General features: G+C 41.3%; 1 protein-coding gene across 1 annotated transcript in view; it reads right to left on the bottom strand.

Moving 5' to 3' along the window:
• CFAP99 (cilia and flagella associated protein 99) overlaps window positions 1-18008 on the bottom strand; it is an 85284-nt gene that overhangs the window by 56114 nt on the left and 11162 nt on the right. The window contains exons 2-4 of the mRNA XM_026648137.1: window positions 13625-13769; window positions 9504-9598; window positions 1587-1699 (exon numbers count right to left, since the gene is read on the bottom strand). Of these exons, the coding sequence (XP_026503922.1) occupies window positions 1587-1699; window positions 9504-9598; window positions 13625-13769 (353 nt within the window). The remainder of the gene's footprint in view (window positions 1-1586; window positions 1700-9503; window positions 9599-13624; window positions 13770-18008) is intronic.

An 18008-nucleotide genomic window follows, 5' to 3' on the forward strand; every position in this document is an offset into this window, starting at 1 on the left:
GTGAACAAAAGTACATTCAACACATTTGAGGCTGTCAAGTTTATTACTCATGGTTACACTTGCAACCCTTTGATGCAAATTTCAAACCTAATGGCCAAATAGGGCTGTTGGATGCACCTGAGCAACTCCCATTGACTTCTATGTGAGATATGTACACTTATTGAGAGCTGCAGGGCGCTGGAACAGGGGGGCTAGGAGGACATGGGCCCCCCACTTTTTACCAGCCCTAAGGGCAAGCGGGGGGAAGGGGCAGAGAAGAGCGAGCGGGGCCTTGGGGGAAGAGACAGGGCAGGACCTTGGGGGGAAGGGGCGGAGCAAGGGCAGTGCCTTGGGAGGGAAAGGGCAGCGTGTGTGGGGCGGGGCCATTGTTTGGATTCCAGTGGCCCCCCCATTTTTAAGAAGCTCCTGCCGCCCCTGGAGAGCAGAGCCGTGAGTATTCATCGCTATATAATATCAACTAGATATTTCTACTTTATGGGCCCAGTCCTGCACTCCTTATTCAGGCCAAGTGCCTGTTGATTCTGATGAGAATTTTGCCTCAGCAGAAGATACAGGCTCAGGCTCCTCAGTACGAAAAGAGGGACCAATACGTTGAAAAGATGATACAGGGACTAACAAAAACAATGCCCCTGATGCTCATGAAACTCTAAAGTGTTTTACAGCACTCTAACAGTGTAAGAAGTGCCCTCAAAGAGGGTGTAAATTTAATTTATGTCCATTTTAAGAGCCCTTTACACTGAGTGTAAATGACAATCAGGCTCAGGGGGCTTACACCTAATGAAATACTAATCACAGATTTCAAAATATTTGTAAGTCACTGGAAGCAGCCATTGTGTTTTGAATTACTGGGGATGGAATGGGCCAAATTCTGCCAGCACACACACATCTGCAACTCACGCTGACTTTACTGGAATTGTGTGTGTATTTCAAGACAGAATTTATACCGCTGCGTTTACTACTTTGCCTCCACCTAAACAGTGGTTTTTTAAATTTAACAACTGAGTTAGATGATGGTTTATACTCTATATCAGCGGACACAGCTGGTATATGCTTAGTCTAACAGAGTTTGGCCCTGTGTCTACATGTTAGAACTGTTGTTGAACTTGCAGACAGCCCTAGAGTCCTGACCCAGCAAAGCACTTAAACGTATACAATCTCAACCATGAGAGTTGTTTCATTGAAGTCAGTGGGATTAGTCATGTGCTTAAAGTTCTGTTGGATCGAAGCCTAACTTTATAAGATAGTTGTTTGACCCTTTGATTTCAATCTGATTTTAATATAATGTGTTCCAGTTTCATTTTCTGTACTTTACTGGATTGGGGAAACTAGCATGTAACATCTATGAGAGAACTTTTCTTAGAGCTAAGTAACTCACTTATGGATAAATTAAAGGGTCTGCCCTGTTCCCATTGAGGCCAATAAGAGTTTTGACATTGACTACAATAGGAGCAGGATTGGACCATATGGTTTTATAAACATAGCAAATTGCAAAGAAATATATTTTAAAGCAAACTGAATTTTCAGGAGGACCTTTTTCCATGATGTCACCTTTAAACTTTCAAATATATTGAATATTTAGTACTTACCCTAGTAATGGATCAATCCAGTTTTCTTTTACATAAAGAGAATCATATATCTGACTCCATTCATCTTTTATCCATGTACTCAAATTCAAGACATTGAAGAAGAATCTAAGAAACTAACAAGAGATTACTTTAATGAACTGAAGACTTGAGTTACATGCAATATTTACATGGAGATTACACAGTTTTTCTTAGAAACACTGATGCAGACTTTGCTTGTGTATTATACTATAATTGTAATTAATACACACCCCAGTATTTGTAGGTTCATTTCAGTTTTGTTGCAGCAACCTTATATCCTGAAGCCATACCTTGTGAGATATTAATAAGTCCTAAAATCTTTTTGTGGACCTGAAAAACAACCCCATGTTCACAGTAATATGATGTTTTGATGCAGTGTGACCTTGTTTCCAAATTACTGCCTGTTAAAACATCATAATACTGGGACACAAATTTGTGTCTGGAAAAAAACTGGATACTGTAAAGCAATGATTCTAGTTTAGTAAACCTAGCTATACAATGAAGATGACTCTAACACAATTAATTTCCTGTTCCCATTGAACTAGAAGATTGAAATTTGGGACACTCACACATTGTGGGCCTCTGAATACTGGAAAAAAGAAGATCCAACATTTGAACTTCCACTTTTCTATTGGAGTTCACCAAAAGGTCATCAGCCGTTCTATAGAATTTTAACTATTTAATTGGCCTTTTGAACTAGAATCTTGAAATATGGTACTCTCGTTCATTATGGGCCACTGATTTCAGGAAAAATTCCAAATCTGAACTTTGACCTCTCCATCACAATCCTTAGAACTGAAAGTGATGGAACTGACAGTGAGTGGGGAAAAATCTTGCGAGGCCTGCACTTTGCTAACTATAGGCCTGACGGGGCCATTTCCAAGGAAGTATCTAGGGATTTTGTCTCATTTTTAACTATTACACATCTGGAAGGATCAACTGTCCAGGCAGCCTACTTTAATTACTAGAGGACTGTTCCACTTTAGTCAGATGGGACTCCCATCCTAGCTGTACACTACTACATCCTATAGCACAGGGGTAGGCAACCTATGGCACATGTGCCAAAGGCGGCACGCGAGCTGATTTTCAGTGGCACTCACACTGCCTGGGTCCTGGCCACTGGTCCGGGGGGCTCTGCATTTTAATTTAATTTTAAATGAAGCTTCTTAAACATTTTAAAAACCTTATTTACTTTACATACAACAATAGTTTCGTTATATTATAGACTTATAGAAAGAGACCTTCTAAAAACGTTAAAATGTATTACTGACATGCAAAACCTTAAATTAGAGTGAATAAATGAAGACTCAGCACACCACTTCTGAAAGGCTGCCAACCCCTGCTATAGCATATTGGCTGGGTGGCTGAAGAACCTAGTCCATCAATCTCTGGAAAACCACAGACACTCCATTCAGCCCCAAAAGACCTGGCATGAAAATGAAATAAACCGTAGGGTATGGATAATGTTGTTTTATTTGTGAGTCTAATTTTTGTGGAATACTTTTTTGTTAGCTCTACAGCAATGAGCTATATGTTTCCTCCTCGCCAGTCTAGCAAATCATTCTCCCTGCATATAGGGAAATGTAGGCTCTTCCCCTGTGGAATCAATAGGTCTGATTCCCTACTACTTTGCATCTTATATTGTCATTCCATCTGTGCAATCTGGATGTAAAACAGTACCATGTTAGCACAGTAACATTTTACACACACTTTGCACAGGTGTAAATGTCATCACATAGGGCAGGCATGGGGAACCTACGGCCCGTGGGCCAGATCCGGCCTGTTGCTTAATTTCATCCGGCCCCGCCTCACCCCGCCTGCCCTGCGCTCCAGCTGGGGAGTGGGGTCAGGGGCTTGCCCCATTCCGCCCACCCTGCGCTTCAGCTGGGAAGTGGGGTTGGGGGCTCGCCCCACTCCGCCCACCTGGCACTCCAGCCGGGGAGCGGAGTTGGGGGCTTGCCCCACTCCGCCCACCTGGCGCTCCAGCCGGGGAGCGGGGTTCGGGGCTCGCCTTGCTCTGACCGTCCGGCGCTCCAGCCAGGGAGCGGGGTTGGGGGCTTGCCCTGCTCTGACCATCCGGCGCTCCAGGTGGGGAGCAGGGTCAGGAGCTCGCCCTGCTCTGACCATCCGGCACTCCAGTTGGCGGGGGTGGTGGTGGTTGGGAGCAGGGGCGTACCCACACACAAGTCCCTCTCAGAGCTGGGTGCGTGCCTGGGGCCCCCCAATTGGCTGGTGCGCCTGGGTCCATCGCCCCCGCAAGGCCAGCTGGAGGGGGCAGGGGAGAGGCGGCCCCAATCCATCCTGCCCCCCTCCCACGCCACTCCCTGTCATTGGGCCCATCCAAGTGTCCTGTCCTGGCTATGCCACTGGGCCGCCCACCCCAGAGCAGGGAGAGGACAGCTCCTCTCTGTCCAGTTCTGGGGAGGAGCCTCCCCCACTCTCCTGGGCTTCCTGCACTTGGCTCTGGGTCCCCCAGAAATATACTGACAAACCGGGGGGAATTCAGAGAAGAGCCACACGACAACACCAGGGGATGGTAGGGATGATTTACGGCAAGAACTGCATCACAGTGTCTGATCCAAAGACCAGGGTAGTCAATGGCATAGGTTTTGGATCAGACCCTTGCTTTTTATTTGCGATTGATTTTTTTCTGTGGGTCAGTGGCCCCTGATAGACAAAAGGTTCCCCACCCCTGACATAGGGCACAAGGCAGAAGAGAATCAGGTCCAATGTCACAGTATTCTTCCATAGTGGTGATGTACTGAAGGCCTTATCTACACACTAAATTGCACCAGTTAATCTAAAGGTGTGTTTTTAAACTGATTTAGTTAAACCAATACTGGTGTCAAGGACTGCTGCTCTTTGGCAGACCCTTCTTTCCATATGAATTCTTTTCCTCCTTCCCTTCCTGCATCCTTGATATTCCTCTCACTCAGCCCACCCCATCAGGCAGCAATCAATTGTGCATTGCGCTACCACCTGCTGCTGTGCCTCTGATTCACTGCTCTGTCTCAGCTCCCTCTGACTGCAGGGACTAGACCCCCTGGATCTTGCTTAATCATCCTCTGCATGGTGCTTGCAGCTACCATTTCAAGGCAGATGAAACAATAATATGTACCGATAAAAGATAATGAATCAGTTCTTACCCAAAGCAGACAAAGTTTATAAAAAAAAATAAGTTCAGATCAATTGACTTTTAACAACTCTTGTTCTTGAGTTGGCAGCAACTACCAGTTCAAGATTTTCTAACTGCTATCTTTAGCAGGTGGGACAAGATGGGTGAACTAATATATTTTAACGAGGAGTCCTTGTGGCACCTTAGAGACTAACAAATTTATTTGGGCATAAGCTTTCGTGGGCAAGTGATGCTGCTTTTCCACAATTTCAGCCCGTGCACATCGGTGGAAGCACTGTAGGTAGAAGTCCAGTCTGTTGTTTTGACCATCAGGAGGAGTCCATGCAGAATCTTTCTTCTTGTAGCATTGGTAGGAAGGTTTCTGTGGGTTAGTGTGCTGTTCAGTGGTGTGGTGGAAATATTCCTTGAGTCAGAGACAGCGAAAGTAGGATTCCAGGTCACCGCAGAACTGTATCATGTTTGTGGTGGTGGTGGGGCAGTAGGAGAGGCCCCAAGATAGGACAGACTCTTCTGCTGGGCTAAGAGTATAACTGGATAGATTAACAATATTATTGGGTGAGTTAAGGGTACCACTGTTGTGGCCTCTTGTGGCATGTAGGCGTTTAGATAGTTGTGTCCTTTTTCCTCTGTAAAGAAGCAAAGTGTGTGTTGTAAATGACTTGTTTAGTTTTTGTAAAGTCCAGCCACGAGGAAGTTTGTGTGGAAGATTGTTTTTTTTATGAGAGTCTCCAGTTTTGAGAGCTCATTCTTGATCTTCTCCTTGACACCATCAAATTAGGCCTGATTAAAGACTAGGAGTGACTGGGTCACTACAAAAAGTAATTTTCCCTCTGTTGATACTCACACCTTCTTGTCAACCGTTGGGAATGGGCCACCTCCACCCTGATTGAATTGGCCTCATTAGCACTGATCCCCTCACTTGGTAAGGCAACTCCCATCTTTTCATGTGCTGTATATTTATACCTGCCTACTGTATTTTTCACTCCATGCATCCAATGAATTGGGTTATAGCCCATGAAAGCTTATGCCCAAATAAATTTGTTAGTCTCTAAGATGCCACAAAGACTCCTTGTTGTTTTTGCTGATACAGACTAACCCAGATACCCCTCTGAAACCTGTAACATATTTTATTGGACCAACTCCTGTTGGTGAGAGAGAGACAAGCTTGCCTCCCTCACCAACAGAAGTTAGTCCAGTAAAAGATATTACATCACTCTCCCCTCCCCCGGTCTTGCTCATGTCCTGGGACCGACATGGCTTCAACATTACATACATCTTTAACAGATGGCTATTGTCCCTGGAGGCTTCCTGCTGGTAGTCCAATTACATATTGGCCATGAAGATTTCACACTCTATTAGGGAAAAATGGGTAATTAAGTAATCAAACACTATGAGTTGTCTAAAATATACAGACAGTTGTGAAAGGTATAATTAGATATTTCTACTGTGATGTATATTTTAGTGACCAGTGTGTTCTTGCCTGAGTCCTCAGGGACAGACAAAACAGAAAGAATCAGGGGTTTGTGCATGAGTCTGTAGAGGCTCTTTATGTGCCATGCCAGAGAAGGCTTTGAATGCCACTCTTGGACACACATTCCAGAGTATGCCAAGCTCCAGCTCTGATTAGGAGATTGTTTGTGCCAAAGTCCACAAATCGGCCTTAACGATCCACGTCATAGGGTTGCACAGAGTGTAAGTGTGGGTAGAATCCAGCCCCATGAAACTATAGTGCATTTTTCATTCCTTAACAATGGGAACTTTTGTGTTTTGTAGACCAATTATTTAATGAGTCATGAGAAAAATTCCATTGCATTTCAGCCCTCCTTTTGGTCACTTGTAAATAGGTAGCATCCTCATTAGTGATTATTTGTGTCTTTGCTATTACAACACCTATCTTCTGATTATCAGTATCAAATGTGTAAGGGAAGTCACAGAGGTATCATTTTGGTAATGACCTTATTTTGCTTACTCATCTTGAAAAACACAATGCCTGGTACAAAGATAATTTCTTCAGTGTAGGCACTGATAGCCTGTCCTCAAGTGCTCCAAGTTTCACTACTCATAGAATACGAGCCAGATTCATCCTTCATGTAATTCCACTGAAACCAATGGAATTACACCAGGGATTAATCTTGCCCACTGTTATGCTTTAATATTTTACTGAAGTAATAAAATAGTATGTGATCATGTAATTAAAGAGAGTATTGTAATGCATACAGGCCGGGGGAGGAGGGGTGAATTGAAGTTGGTTATGTACTTCACTTTGCAACCATAACAATTTTAATGTAGTTTTTGTGTAGAGTATTTCCTAAGTTTTTAAAAAACCAAACTGAAAAAAACAAAATTCCATCACATGGAATCATACTGACACCCACTTGGGTCATTAGTAGGGTAGGAACCTTTACATACACAGCACAGACCTCAGCCATGTGAACTAACAGAGTAACTGATAATGATGATAGGTTGTCATGCTCCCTGTGGACTTCCCACGACTGCTTTTTATAATGGGACGTGTTAGGCAATCTTAACTTAGGCATTATTACATGCATAACCCATAATACAGTAATAATAATTTAAAATACCTAGCGCTTTTCACCAGTAGATCTCAAAGCGCATTACAAACAAAGTCACTATTATTAGCAGTGGTCAAGGTTGAAGGGATTCGGAATGTGAGACAGAACAAAACAGATGCCTGAAGGCTAAAAATAAACAAAACACTAAGTCAGTATGTATTTTTGTGCTGATCAGTTATTGTTGCCCAGCACTATAGTCAGCAGAGTGCTAAAATGCCATAAAAATAAAGAGGTGTAAGGCTAATGGCACAATATATTTCAAAGTTATTTTCTTAATTTTTTACTCTCTTTTGTCCTTGTCTCTAACATACAAACCCTTCAATTTCCTCACACGCATATAAGAATAATACAGATTAATAAAAATAATAAGTCCCGATCCTGCAACCAATAGGCAAATCATCTTTTCTCATAAGAGGAATCCCACTGAGATTGCAGGATTGGAACCTATCCCTGTATAGGGCCTTAAAGAGCTCTTGTATGTTCTCTTATTCCATGCATAGATTCCATGTTTAGATTCCTAATGCATAGATTCTTAATTTTCCATTCAGACTGAAATGTGTCTAGTATCCCTAATTATTTTGCTTAAATCAAAATGCCCAGCCATATACTGGTATGGAGGGAGGGTTTTTCCTCTATTTTATCAGCATTTTCAAATACGGATCCCATCTTGCAATTCTTACTCACACAAGTAGAGCTTATTCAAGTAGTCCCCTAGACTTCAAAAAGATTACTGATATGAGTAAGGACTACTTGCATAATTAAAAGTCACACAATTGGGCCCATGATCTGGAGAAACATCTCCTTTTATCTTCATTAGATAAAGTAAATCTGTTTAAGTAATATACATGAAATATTAGTTTGCATCTCAACTGAAAGGCACGATGAACTCAGGACAGGAGGATCTTAGCATGTTGTCTATAGGTCAGCATCCTCAAAGTGTATCCCAGAATTCTGTCTGCCACCCTCATGCTGTTGCTACGGCTGCAAATCTGCCTTCTGTTGTTTTTGTCCCTGTTACTGGGGGACCAACTGATGCTTCTAAATCCTCTGCTGCAGGTGCATTCATATAATCTAGCATCACTCTGGAGACAAAAATGCTTCTCTGATGCAAGAGGAGAAAAGCGGGATAGTATAGTGATTACAGCCTGATAAGATACTTAGGTAGAAAAAAAAATGTGTACCAAAAGAAACAGTGTGGAAGGTCACCTAGTACTACACCTTCCTTTATGGAATAGATATATTGTACACAAGGAAGGAGAAAATAAATGTGTGTGGATCAAAATAGTGTCAGTGACATTAGCACTCCAGTCATCTAAGGTTAAGAGAATGGAATCATTGAGCAGTAACTAGTATGGATTAGAAAGCAGATGTTGTGCAAAGTAAAATATTATTGATATCCACATGAACTCCAGAAGTGTCCAAACCACTTGTTTTCCCCCAGGAATCTTTACAAAGAGGCCTGAGGGTTGGGAGAACTTTTTAAACAAAAGTGTCATTTGCCCATCAGATTTTGATAATCTTCCTAGACACTTCTCCTCTATTCTTATCTCTAACAATTAATGAACTACATCATTACTGTCTGAACTGACTTTATGGAAACACTCCATGCCAAGGCCTTTTCAAGCACTACGCAGCCAGCTTAGCCTGCTCCCTTCTCTTATACTATATGACAACTATGCTCATTGGAAAGGCAATGAGTGTGCAGGGTAATAAGTATAAAGACTATGCAGATAAATCCCAGTTATCTGAAATTTGCCTTTCCCCTGAATCCAGATTTATTTATGAACTGAAATACCAATTGCCCAAAACCTCAGTGTTTTGGATGTCTCCTCAGACATCTAGACAATCAGAGCTTACCTGTGGTACATCCATGTAGTATAATTTTTATTGCTTTACATGGAAAGAAATCATGAACATGTAGTATAAACTGAGCATGACTTTGGAAGTGCAGCAGTTTTGTGCTAGCAGAATATTGATTTCCCATAATTTAACCAAAAGACATTCATATAGTCTTATTTAAATTAAATCAGAAGCTGAAAAGTTTGGAGTGTAAATGAAGGAAGAACAGTACCCACAGTTTTTAAAATCACAGCAAAGAACTATAGACTCAAAAATAATTAATCAAACAATATGAAAACACGGTGTGATGTTAGTTTAAAATTTTTGCTAAAGTGAAATTACTTTCATTACCTTATGCATTTTAGCAATGTCCAGAGATTTGACAATTCTGCTGAATTGCTGAAGACCAAGCTCCTCCAGTTGAAAAGTGGCCAAATAGCAAATAACTATCAAAAGACACATATATTTAAAATACAATGGGCAATGTGCTACAGAAAGTATTTATATTTATTACACTTTTGGATTTTGACCATGGCTATGGCTGAAACCAAATCACATGACTCACTTTTGGCACTTTCATAATTAATAACTTTGAAATATTTTTTCACTTTTGTCTGTATCACTGGGCTATATAATGATTGCAATTAAAAAGACATCCCTGTTTATCTTATCACAGTAGACTCTCAGATACTATAGTTATTTCCTATTTTGTGCCAGATTCTCAGCTGGTGTAAATCAATATAGCTCCATTGGAATTACACAAGCTGAAGAGCTGGTCTTTTAACTACAGAAAAATACAAAACAAACCCCAGTTATTTGAAGGCAGCAGGATAGCCTTCAGACAATTGAAAATTTGCATATTTGGAAGATCAACTCCTGCAAAGTTTAGAAGCTCTGTAGGGCTAAAGCTAAACTCCTAAAGATGTTCTGTGCCTCACAGGAACAGAACTCAAGGCAGGGCAAGGTGCTGGGGAGGAAAGGGACCAAATGGGTCCTGAGTACCACTGGTCAAAAATTTTCTGACAGAATGTTTTTCTGTTGGAAATGCTGTTTCTTTGGAACTGAAACTTTTTGTGGGAATGTGTTGCTTTCAATGAAGTTTTGCTCCTAAAAAAGGAAGAAAAACATTTTGGTAAGCCCAAAACATTCCATTTAGACTTTTCAGAATGGGACATTTCAACTTTTCATTTCAATACAACTTTTCATCTTGAAATTTATTCTTTTGCGTAGAAATTTTTAAAAAAAGTTTAAATCTAAATGTAACATTTCAATTGATCCAAAACATTCCCTCCCCCCCCCAAAATATTGTTTCATGTGAAATTGCAGTCTCCAACACAGTTCTAGTCCTGAGCAAATAGGGGCCAATGAAGGAAAAGGCAGAGAAGTGTAGAGTTGTCCCCAGAACTGGCAGAAGCTTCTATGGTGTTTCTCTGATCCTGTGAAGCTAAGGAACCCTTGTAGCACAGTGATAACCCTGAGGAACATACCAGGCTTTAGTTGATTTGCCTATAGTGCAGTATCTCAGATACTACAGCATGGTAACTATTAGTACATCTTGACCAATGTGCTGGAGGCAACTCAGTGTATGGTAACAGAGTTTCAATCCTCTGTTTCAGCATAGCAACGCATTTAAGTGGTCTTAGTGGAATATAGATGTATTTTATAAGAGCATTATTAAATTCAAATCTGCTCACATATAGCAACAGCCATGATAAGCAGCTTTGATAATCCAAGTGTCAATGAAGCTTGGCCAGGAGCGTCACAAGCAGCTTAGAAAAATCTAAGCCAATGACCTTTAGACTCTCAACTTGTTGATAAGGGAAAATATTCAGGGACCCCCCCCACTTCCATCTGATTAACGGAGGTCTTTGACAGGACCAGTCCTGCCAATCCAATAACAGCAATACTCAGCTTAATGGTAAAATTTATGAGCTTCAGACACTGAAAAACATAAGCCTTTTGTTTATGATGGAGAAGTGTGGATAATTAGGTATCATTCAAAATTTTCTTGGATGTACAATGAATCTGAATCATGATAGCTGAGGTTCACATTTAGCTATTCATTTCCTGAACTTGAAGGTTTTAATAAATTTGCTTAAGTTTCTGAGGCCCAGGATGGGTCTCAGACTGTCTCTCTTTTGGGCACTAGGAAATATTTGGAGTAAAATGCCTACCCTTGGTGCACTAGAGGAACCCCTTCTATAGCTCCCTTTGTGGAATGGAGCTTATTTCCTCCCATAGAAGTGTCTCATGAGAGGGAGATGGAAGTGAGAAGACTTGGTATAAAATGTGATTGAGTAACTGCCTCTGATGGAATCTAGTACTCAGCAATATAAAGTGAACTTGCACCAGGCATCACAGAAGGTCTAGAGATGTGGTCCAAATTGCATAGATAGAAGTGTGTGGCTCTCAACTGTCTTGCCCACAATGTTGCATAGCCACCAGCAGCAGGACAATATGCAGTCTGTATCATGGACTTTTTGCAGGAGCAATCCTGGAAAAGGTAGAAGATTGGTATCTTCTCTGGGATTGAGTGCTCTGCTACTGCTGAACAGAAGGAGATTGCCTGTGGAACTGAAACAACATATAAGGAATTTTCTTTTCTGAAGCGATGAGGACTGGAAAAGCCCTAGAGACTGGGCTTTAATGCTCTTGGTTTTAATTTCTGCAGAATCTTATCCATTTTATCACTAAAATGAGCTGAAGCCTCAAAGTGGAGTTCTTCTATCAGTTTTGGGGACTCTGCAGCAAGGCCTGATGACCTAATCCATTAATATCTCCTTAGAGCAATGCCAGTGGCCATAGTTCTGGTAATAGAGTCTGAAGTGTCATAAACTGCCCTCAGCATGTCCTGGGTATGTCTATCTTCAGTGACCAAACTTTGTCGCTTCCCTTGGTTCATCCAATAAGGAGTACTGAATAGGGTTAATGGAGTCCCATAACACATAGTTATATCTGAACACGAGAGTTGGCAGTTTGCCACATGGCAATCCAGACGTGGAAAAGTAAACTTTTCTTCCAATGGCATCCAGTCTACATCCTTCTCTATGTAAATGGAGCAGTCACGGATGCTCTGTTACTTTTAGATAATTCCTGGGCTGTAGAGATCAGCATGGAATCAGCCAGTTGATGTTGTAACAATAATTGGCCCTCTTAAGGTATAGGATACATACAATCAGCCCTTTTTGATACTAGTGGTGAGGGCATAGAAAAGAGCCAAATGTCTTCTGCTGGCTTGAATGGTCCTGGGAGATTAGGAAAAGTGACTGTCTTTTCTCTGCAATTCCATGATGTCAAAAAGGGTATCAGATGGTGCCGACCCCTCAGTCTGTAACTAAAGGGTATTAGTAATTCTCCCTGTCAGCTCCTGAAATTGCTTTTGTTCATCATGAGGAGAGACAAAGTCCCAGTTTGATCCTCAGGGGACATACCATTGGTATAATACTTGATGGCTGACTCCTCCACTTCCTCTGAAGAAGTCTCCTCACAGGCATCATACGGATGCCACTCTTTTTGGGGAGGCAATGTTGCCAGCCCCAACAGCGCTGGTTTTATCTGCGCTGATTGAACCATGGGTATCCTTGAAGGTGGTGGGGCCTGAGATAAGGTCCATACCAGGAAAGCTCTCAGTGCCAAAGAAGGTTCCTCTAGTGCTGGAAGAGGATCGGTGTTGATGTTCTTGATGGTGCTGAACTCGGTGCCGGAGTGGTTTCGGTAGCATAGAGTAAAGACTTAAACCCCTGAAAGGTCAAAAAAACTGTGCACTGGGACACTACAAGAACCTCTCATTGACTTAGGAGCCTAAGTCTCATTTTTAAAAGTGACTTAAACCATACTGTAGTCTAAGTCAGTTAAGCATTACAATGCTGAATGGAAAAATGCCTAGTAAATACCTTTAAAAATCTGGGCCTAACTAATAATAAAATAGGCTAACTAGCTCACAGAAAAGAGAGAATTCTGTTTAGCGGTCTGTGTCAGTGGTAAAGGAACTCAGGTGGTCATCCTAGCATGTGAGTGCTCCTGTAAGACCCCACTCTCAGCAGACATGGGCTTTGTTATACAATTCTGCAGTGCGATGATAGAAGTGCTAGACCCCAAAAGTGGGACAGCACAGAGGCTGTTGAAGAAAATGTTTAAGTGAAATCTGCACCACCTGAATACTTTATTTTCTTCTAGTGATGGACATGATCATGTATGTGAACTGTACCATTAGTCTAACTTTCAGCCAAATTCTGCAGTCCTTACTCAGGCAAAACTCCCATCAGTGGGAGTTTGGACTGAGAAAGGATTTCAGGATTTGGCCTTTAGGTTGTAAGATCACTGGTCAATGACCAAGTCTTTATATTTTGTACAGCACTGAGCAAAATGCTAATGCTTAACATATAATCTAATCATAACACTTGAACTGAAATAATGCATCTTTTTAATGTTCCATAGTTATACTACATTATGTAGCTTAAAAGAATACCTACCCACATAGAGATTGCGCTCAGAAAACAGGCAATGCTTCCCATCCCGAACAAAAAATGCATTGACTACTATGTCCAATAAAGGTTTATATTCAATACATCCAGCTAGAGTCTCCAACACAAATGCTCCATCTGTCACATTAAGGGTCTAGAGGGATATCCAAAAAACAAAACAAAACAAAACAACAGTACTGATGAATGAATTCAGGTAACAAACTATTACATCAAACAGCACTGACTGAGGTGGAGGAGGCATAATTATTTAAAAAATGCATACAACTAAGAAGTTAATGGCCTTTGTAAAGCAAAATTAAAAGAAAAAAATCTTTGACTTTCAGTTAATCTGCTGACATGCATTTATCAAAAAACCTCAAATGATGTGTGAAAGTCAACAGTTAATGCAAAGAAAATGTAAATGTAATGTAATGTATCATCCTTGAGCTATGATCAATGACTAACTCACCCAATAGAATGGGGAATCTCCAATGAGATTTTGCTCTTGCAGGGGGAAATTCATGTTACCTACATGATGCCAAGTAATGTGGCTGTATGCAGGTAAAGTGTGTGTAGTTTGGGGAGGTGAAATCAAGCCCAGAATCAGGGCAGGGGCCCTGGGAAGTACCCCTCTGAGGTTGCTACTTCAACCTATAGGATGGAGAAAGTGGCCACAGGCCATCCATACCATTCATTCTGCATGTGCAAGTCCCAGGATCCTTGTTAATGCAGATTCTGTGCATATTACCTCATTGGTCTCCATTGTCACTGTGATGTGACGCTCCATATTCTTTATAGAAATATGCTTATGATATGAATATGGCATAACTAAGATATATTTTATGCAAGATGGCTCATGTAAGATATCATTGGAAAGATTATGATTTACTGAATGTGATTATCCAATTTGTATGCATGTATCATTTCCGTATCTGGAGTTAGGAATATTGACTATGTTACAATTACAACTGTGGTTATGCTTGGAGACACCCACCAGATAGTAAGCAATCAGCCTTAATGGGCGATTAGGAAAAAGACAACAAGTCTTCGAAGATGTGGATCCCCCACATCTTCCAGGAGTTCCTTCCTGTGGACATTGCAAATAAACCTGGTTTCATGGTTGTTTTGACACTGCAAGGTCATGTGATAATGTCACCTGGTAAGAAGTACTACCTTGGACACTGCTGGTACTTTTCCACTGGAAACAAAGGTTTCCCGCCTTATGTAAATTCTATTTAAGGCTGGGGAGTAAGGCAAACAGGACTCCATTGCCTTCCTGCCCAAGAAGAAAGACAGCTGAAAGTACCTGAAGAGACAAAGGAACTGAGCTGAGGGAAAGGCAAGGGCTGAGTCTAGTTTATAAAGAGAAATAACTGGAACTCTAAGCTACAGAAACTCTGCAACTTGCCTGAAACAACAGTTAGGGTGAGAAATTACATTTTGTAACCTGTTTCTTGAGTGTATTAAGCCTAGCTTGCGTGTTTTGTTTTATTTGTTCAGTAATCTGCTTTGTTCTGTTTGCTATCCCTTATCACTTAAAATATATCTTTTATAGTTAATAAACTTGGTTTTAGTTTATTTCAAAACCCAGTTTGTGCAATTCATATGGGGGGGGGGCCAAAAAGCTGTGCATATCTCACTCCACATTGCGGGAGAGGGTAAATTTTTATGAGCTTGCGCTGTGCAGATCTTTCTATACAGCACAAGACAATATTATTTTGGGTTTACTCCCCAAAGGGGGTGTGCACTTGAGTGTTGGGAAATTTCCTAGCTGAATCTTCCCATAGAGAGCTGCTTGCAGACTCTGAGTGATTCCACAGCTGGTGCGTCCCTACCTGTGTGTGTGTGCTGCCAGAGGCCGGAGAGCCTGATTCAGAAAAACAGGGAGAGGGAGCCCAGGCTAGTAGAGCAGGCAGGCTCAGTGAAACCCCAGTACATCAGGTGGCATCCCAGATGGGGGGTCCAACCCGTCACAGTCACCTGCCTGGAAACCCTTTGTGCAATATACAGAAGGTTCAGAGGCCCCCTTGCATGGACACGCTACCTGTGTCCTCCACTCATAACCCCACTGCAAGGTTTAAGTGGCATGGAGGGATCTGTGGTGGTGAATTGCATAGATGAATCTCATGCTGAACAACCTTTCAAATGCATTTTATTATATTGAAAATATTTCCATTCTAAACCACCTTTAGAATATTGTAATAGTCTGATGCCCAGTACAATTTTCTATTAAACAAATTACAAGGAGGGCAACTGATTTGGGGAAGAGGGCCAGGGAAATAATGCTTCCTTGATTTAGAGATGCTAGCAAGAAGCAAACAAAGCTAAATGCATCTTCTGAAAAGATATAGTCCAGATTTTGATTTCTCCTTCTCAGTGGTAATGCTCCATGTTTATGGAGAAAATTGGTCATTTTTAAGTGTCAATATGACTCTGTTGTTACAAAATAATGTGTGCAAGTCCAATTATTATTAGGACATGGGCTCATACCCAGAGCTGGGACTGCAAATCATTAGGAGCTATTGGAACTGTGGTGGCAGACTGCCTTTCAATGAGATGTTAAATCAAGGCTTCTGCTGCCTGTTTTTCAAAGATGTGTTTGTAGAAGTTAAAGATCTCATGGTACCTTTTAAAAAGAGAAAGGGATAATCTTATTGAGAGAGGGCCAATGTGCTCTCTCTCTCTCTCATTAAGCATGTTCTAATGTCTAAGGCTCTATGAGCTATTCTGCAAAATGGCTTTTCTGTCAGTTCTTCACTTGTAAGCAGCATTGTCAATGCCTGCCCTGAGGGGTGGGAACAGGCTAATTGCTATGCTGCATTAGACTAGTGGTCCACTTCATCCAGTACTCTGTCTCTGACAGCAGAGTGAAGGTGTGACTCCTATTCTTCTGCAGTGACTACCATTCAGTTTAAGAGTGGCATTATTGGGCTTTGGAAAAGAGCGATACCAAACACCTCCTGAAATATAATTATGCTCATCACAACACAGGGCCTTGAAAGTGAGGACAAATAAATGGTAGGGCTTTAAAGTATAGTTCTAATCTGAAAAAGTCAGTTTATAAAAATGGTGCTGTGAAGTTCCAGGTTTATTTTCTTTTACTGTCTTTCAGATTAAATATATTCAGTGAACACATAAAAAATGTTTTTTTTTACCTGCCACCCCTGCAAACTCAGCCTAGGTTCTGAGAGTGAAGCTGGGTACTTTTCTTCTTGTGGATCATCACTAATAAAAATTCTGCAGGCCAATTTATAAATTCAGTTATACTCCTGCAGTCTCATTACCCTCACTGAGGTTGCACAAGTGCAACTGATTAGCTCTGAGGTTGGACTTTAGCAAATAGTCTGTCAGTGGTACACAAGTAGAAATAGAGTCCTGCTCAGTTCTTCTCAGCTTTATTGACTTTGCAGGGCTAATAGGAGTTAAAAAAATAGTAAAAATTTATTTTTGTCAATGAGATCAGCAAATATGATTCTAAATACACATTGGGAAAATATCTGTTGGGTAAGAAGGTGCATAGTAGAACCACACTTGAAATTTGCTGCATGACCATAAGGATCATGTAACTTTAAAAAGTCCTGCCAGCAGCTAGGGGCTGGAGTCAGCGTAAGTGGGACCTCAGCTGCACCCTTAATCAAGGCTCTGCACAAAGAGTAGCTAAAAGAGGAGAGAAGGGCAGAGGACACACTTGGGAAAGAAGGAGCCAAAATGGGAAAGATGGCAATGAGGGGACATACAAAAGTCAGGGGAGAAAGACTAGAGAAGTGGAAGGAAAATAAAAAAATGAAAATATGAGGAAATTAATATTAGTATTGTGGGTTCCATCCTGCAAGATGCTGAGACCTCCTGTGAAGTACTTAGCACCCTCAACTTCTACTGCAAGTTTCGTTCAGCTACTGGTCTATTAACGTAATCATTTAATAGGATTGATAGGAAAAACTCAGAAATCTAACCTCCTCGCTGAAGATCTGTAAAGCCGTTTAGCCCCAGATCATACTCCATCATTTGAAAGAATGTATTTGAAGGGAATTCTCCCTAAGAGGCAAAAATGAAATTAACACCCTCAAGAGAAAAAATAAGAGGACATCAGTAAGGCTCCAATAATAAGCACTCTCCAGTCTCCCCCAATCCTCGTGAGCAAAAAATACTGGAATCTCCATTTGTCTAAAATCATGGCATTCAACTTATTAGTGCATGAAATGCTCTGAGATGCCCTGAGTACAAAAGGTATAATTTTACTCTATTTACTTTTGAAGGAGGAAGAGCAGTAGGAAGAATGATGAAACAGGAAGAGATCCACAAACAGCATAAGACAGAAGTGCCTACAGTGCTACTTGGAGGCCATATAGAATCTGGCACATACAGAACACCAGGGAATGATCAAATGCTGTGC

The sequence above is a fragment of the Terrapene carolina genome, unplaced genomic scaffold (genome assembly GCF_002925995.2).
Source record: "Terrapene carolina triunguis isolate 2854851 unplaced genomic scaffold, T_m_triunguis-2.0 Scaffold66, whole genome shotgun sequence".
Classification (NCBI taxonomy): Eukaryota; Metazoa; Chordata; order Testudines; family Emydidae; genus Terrapene; species Terrapene triunguis.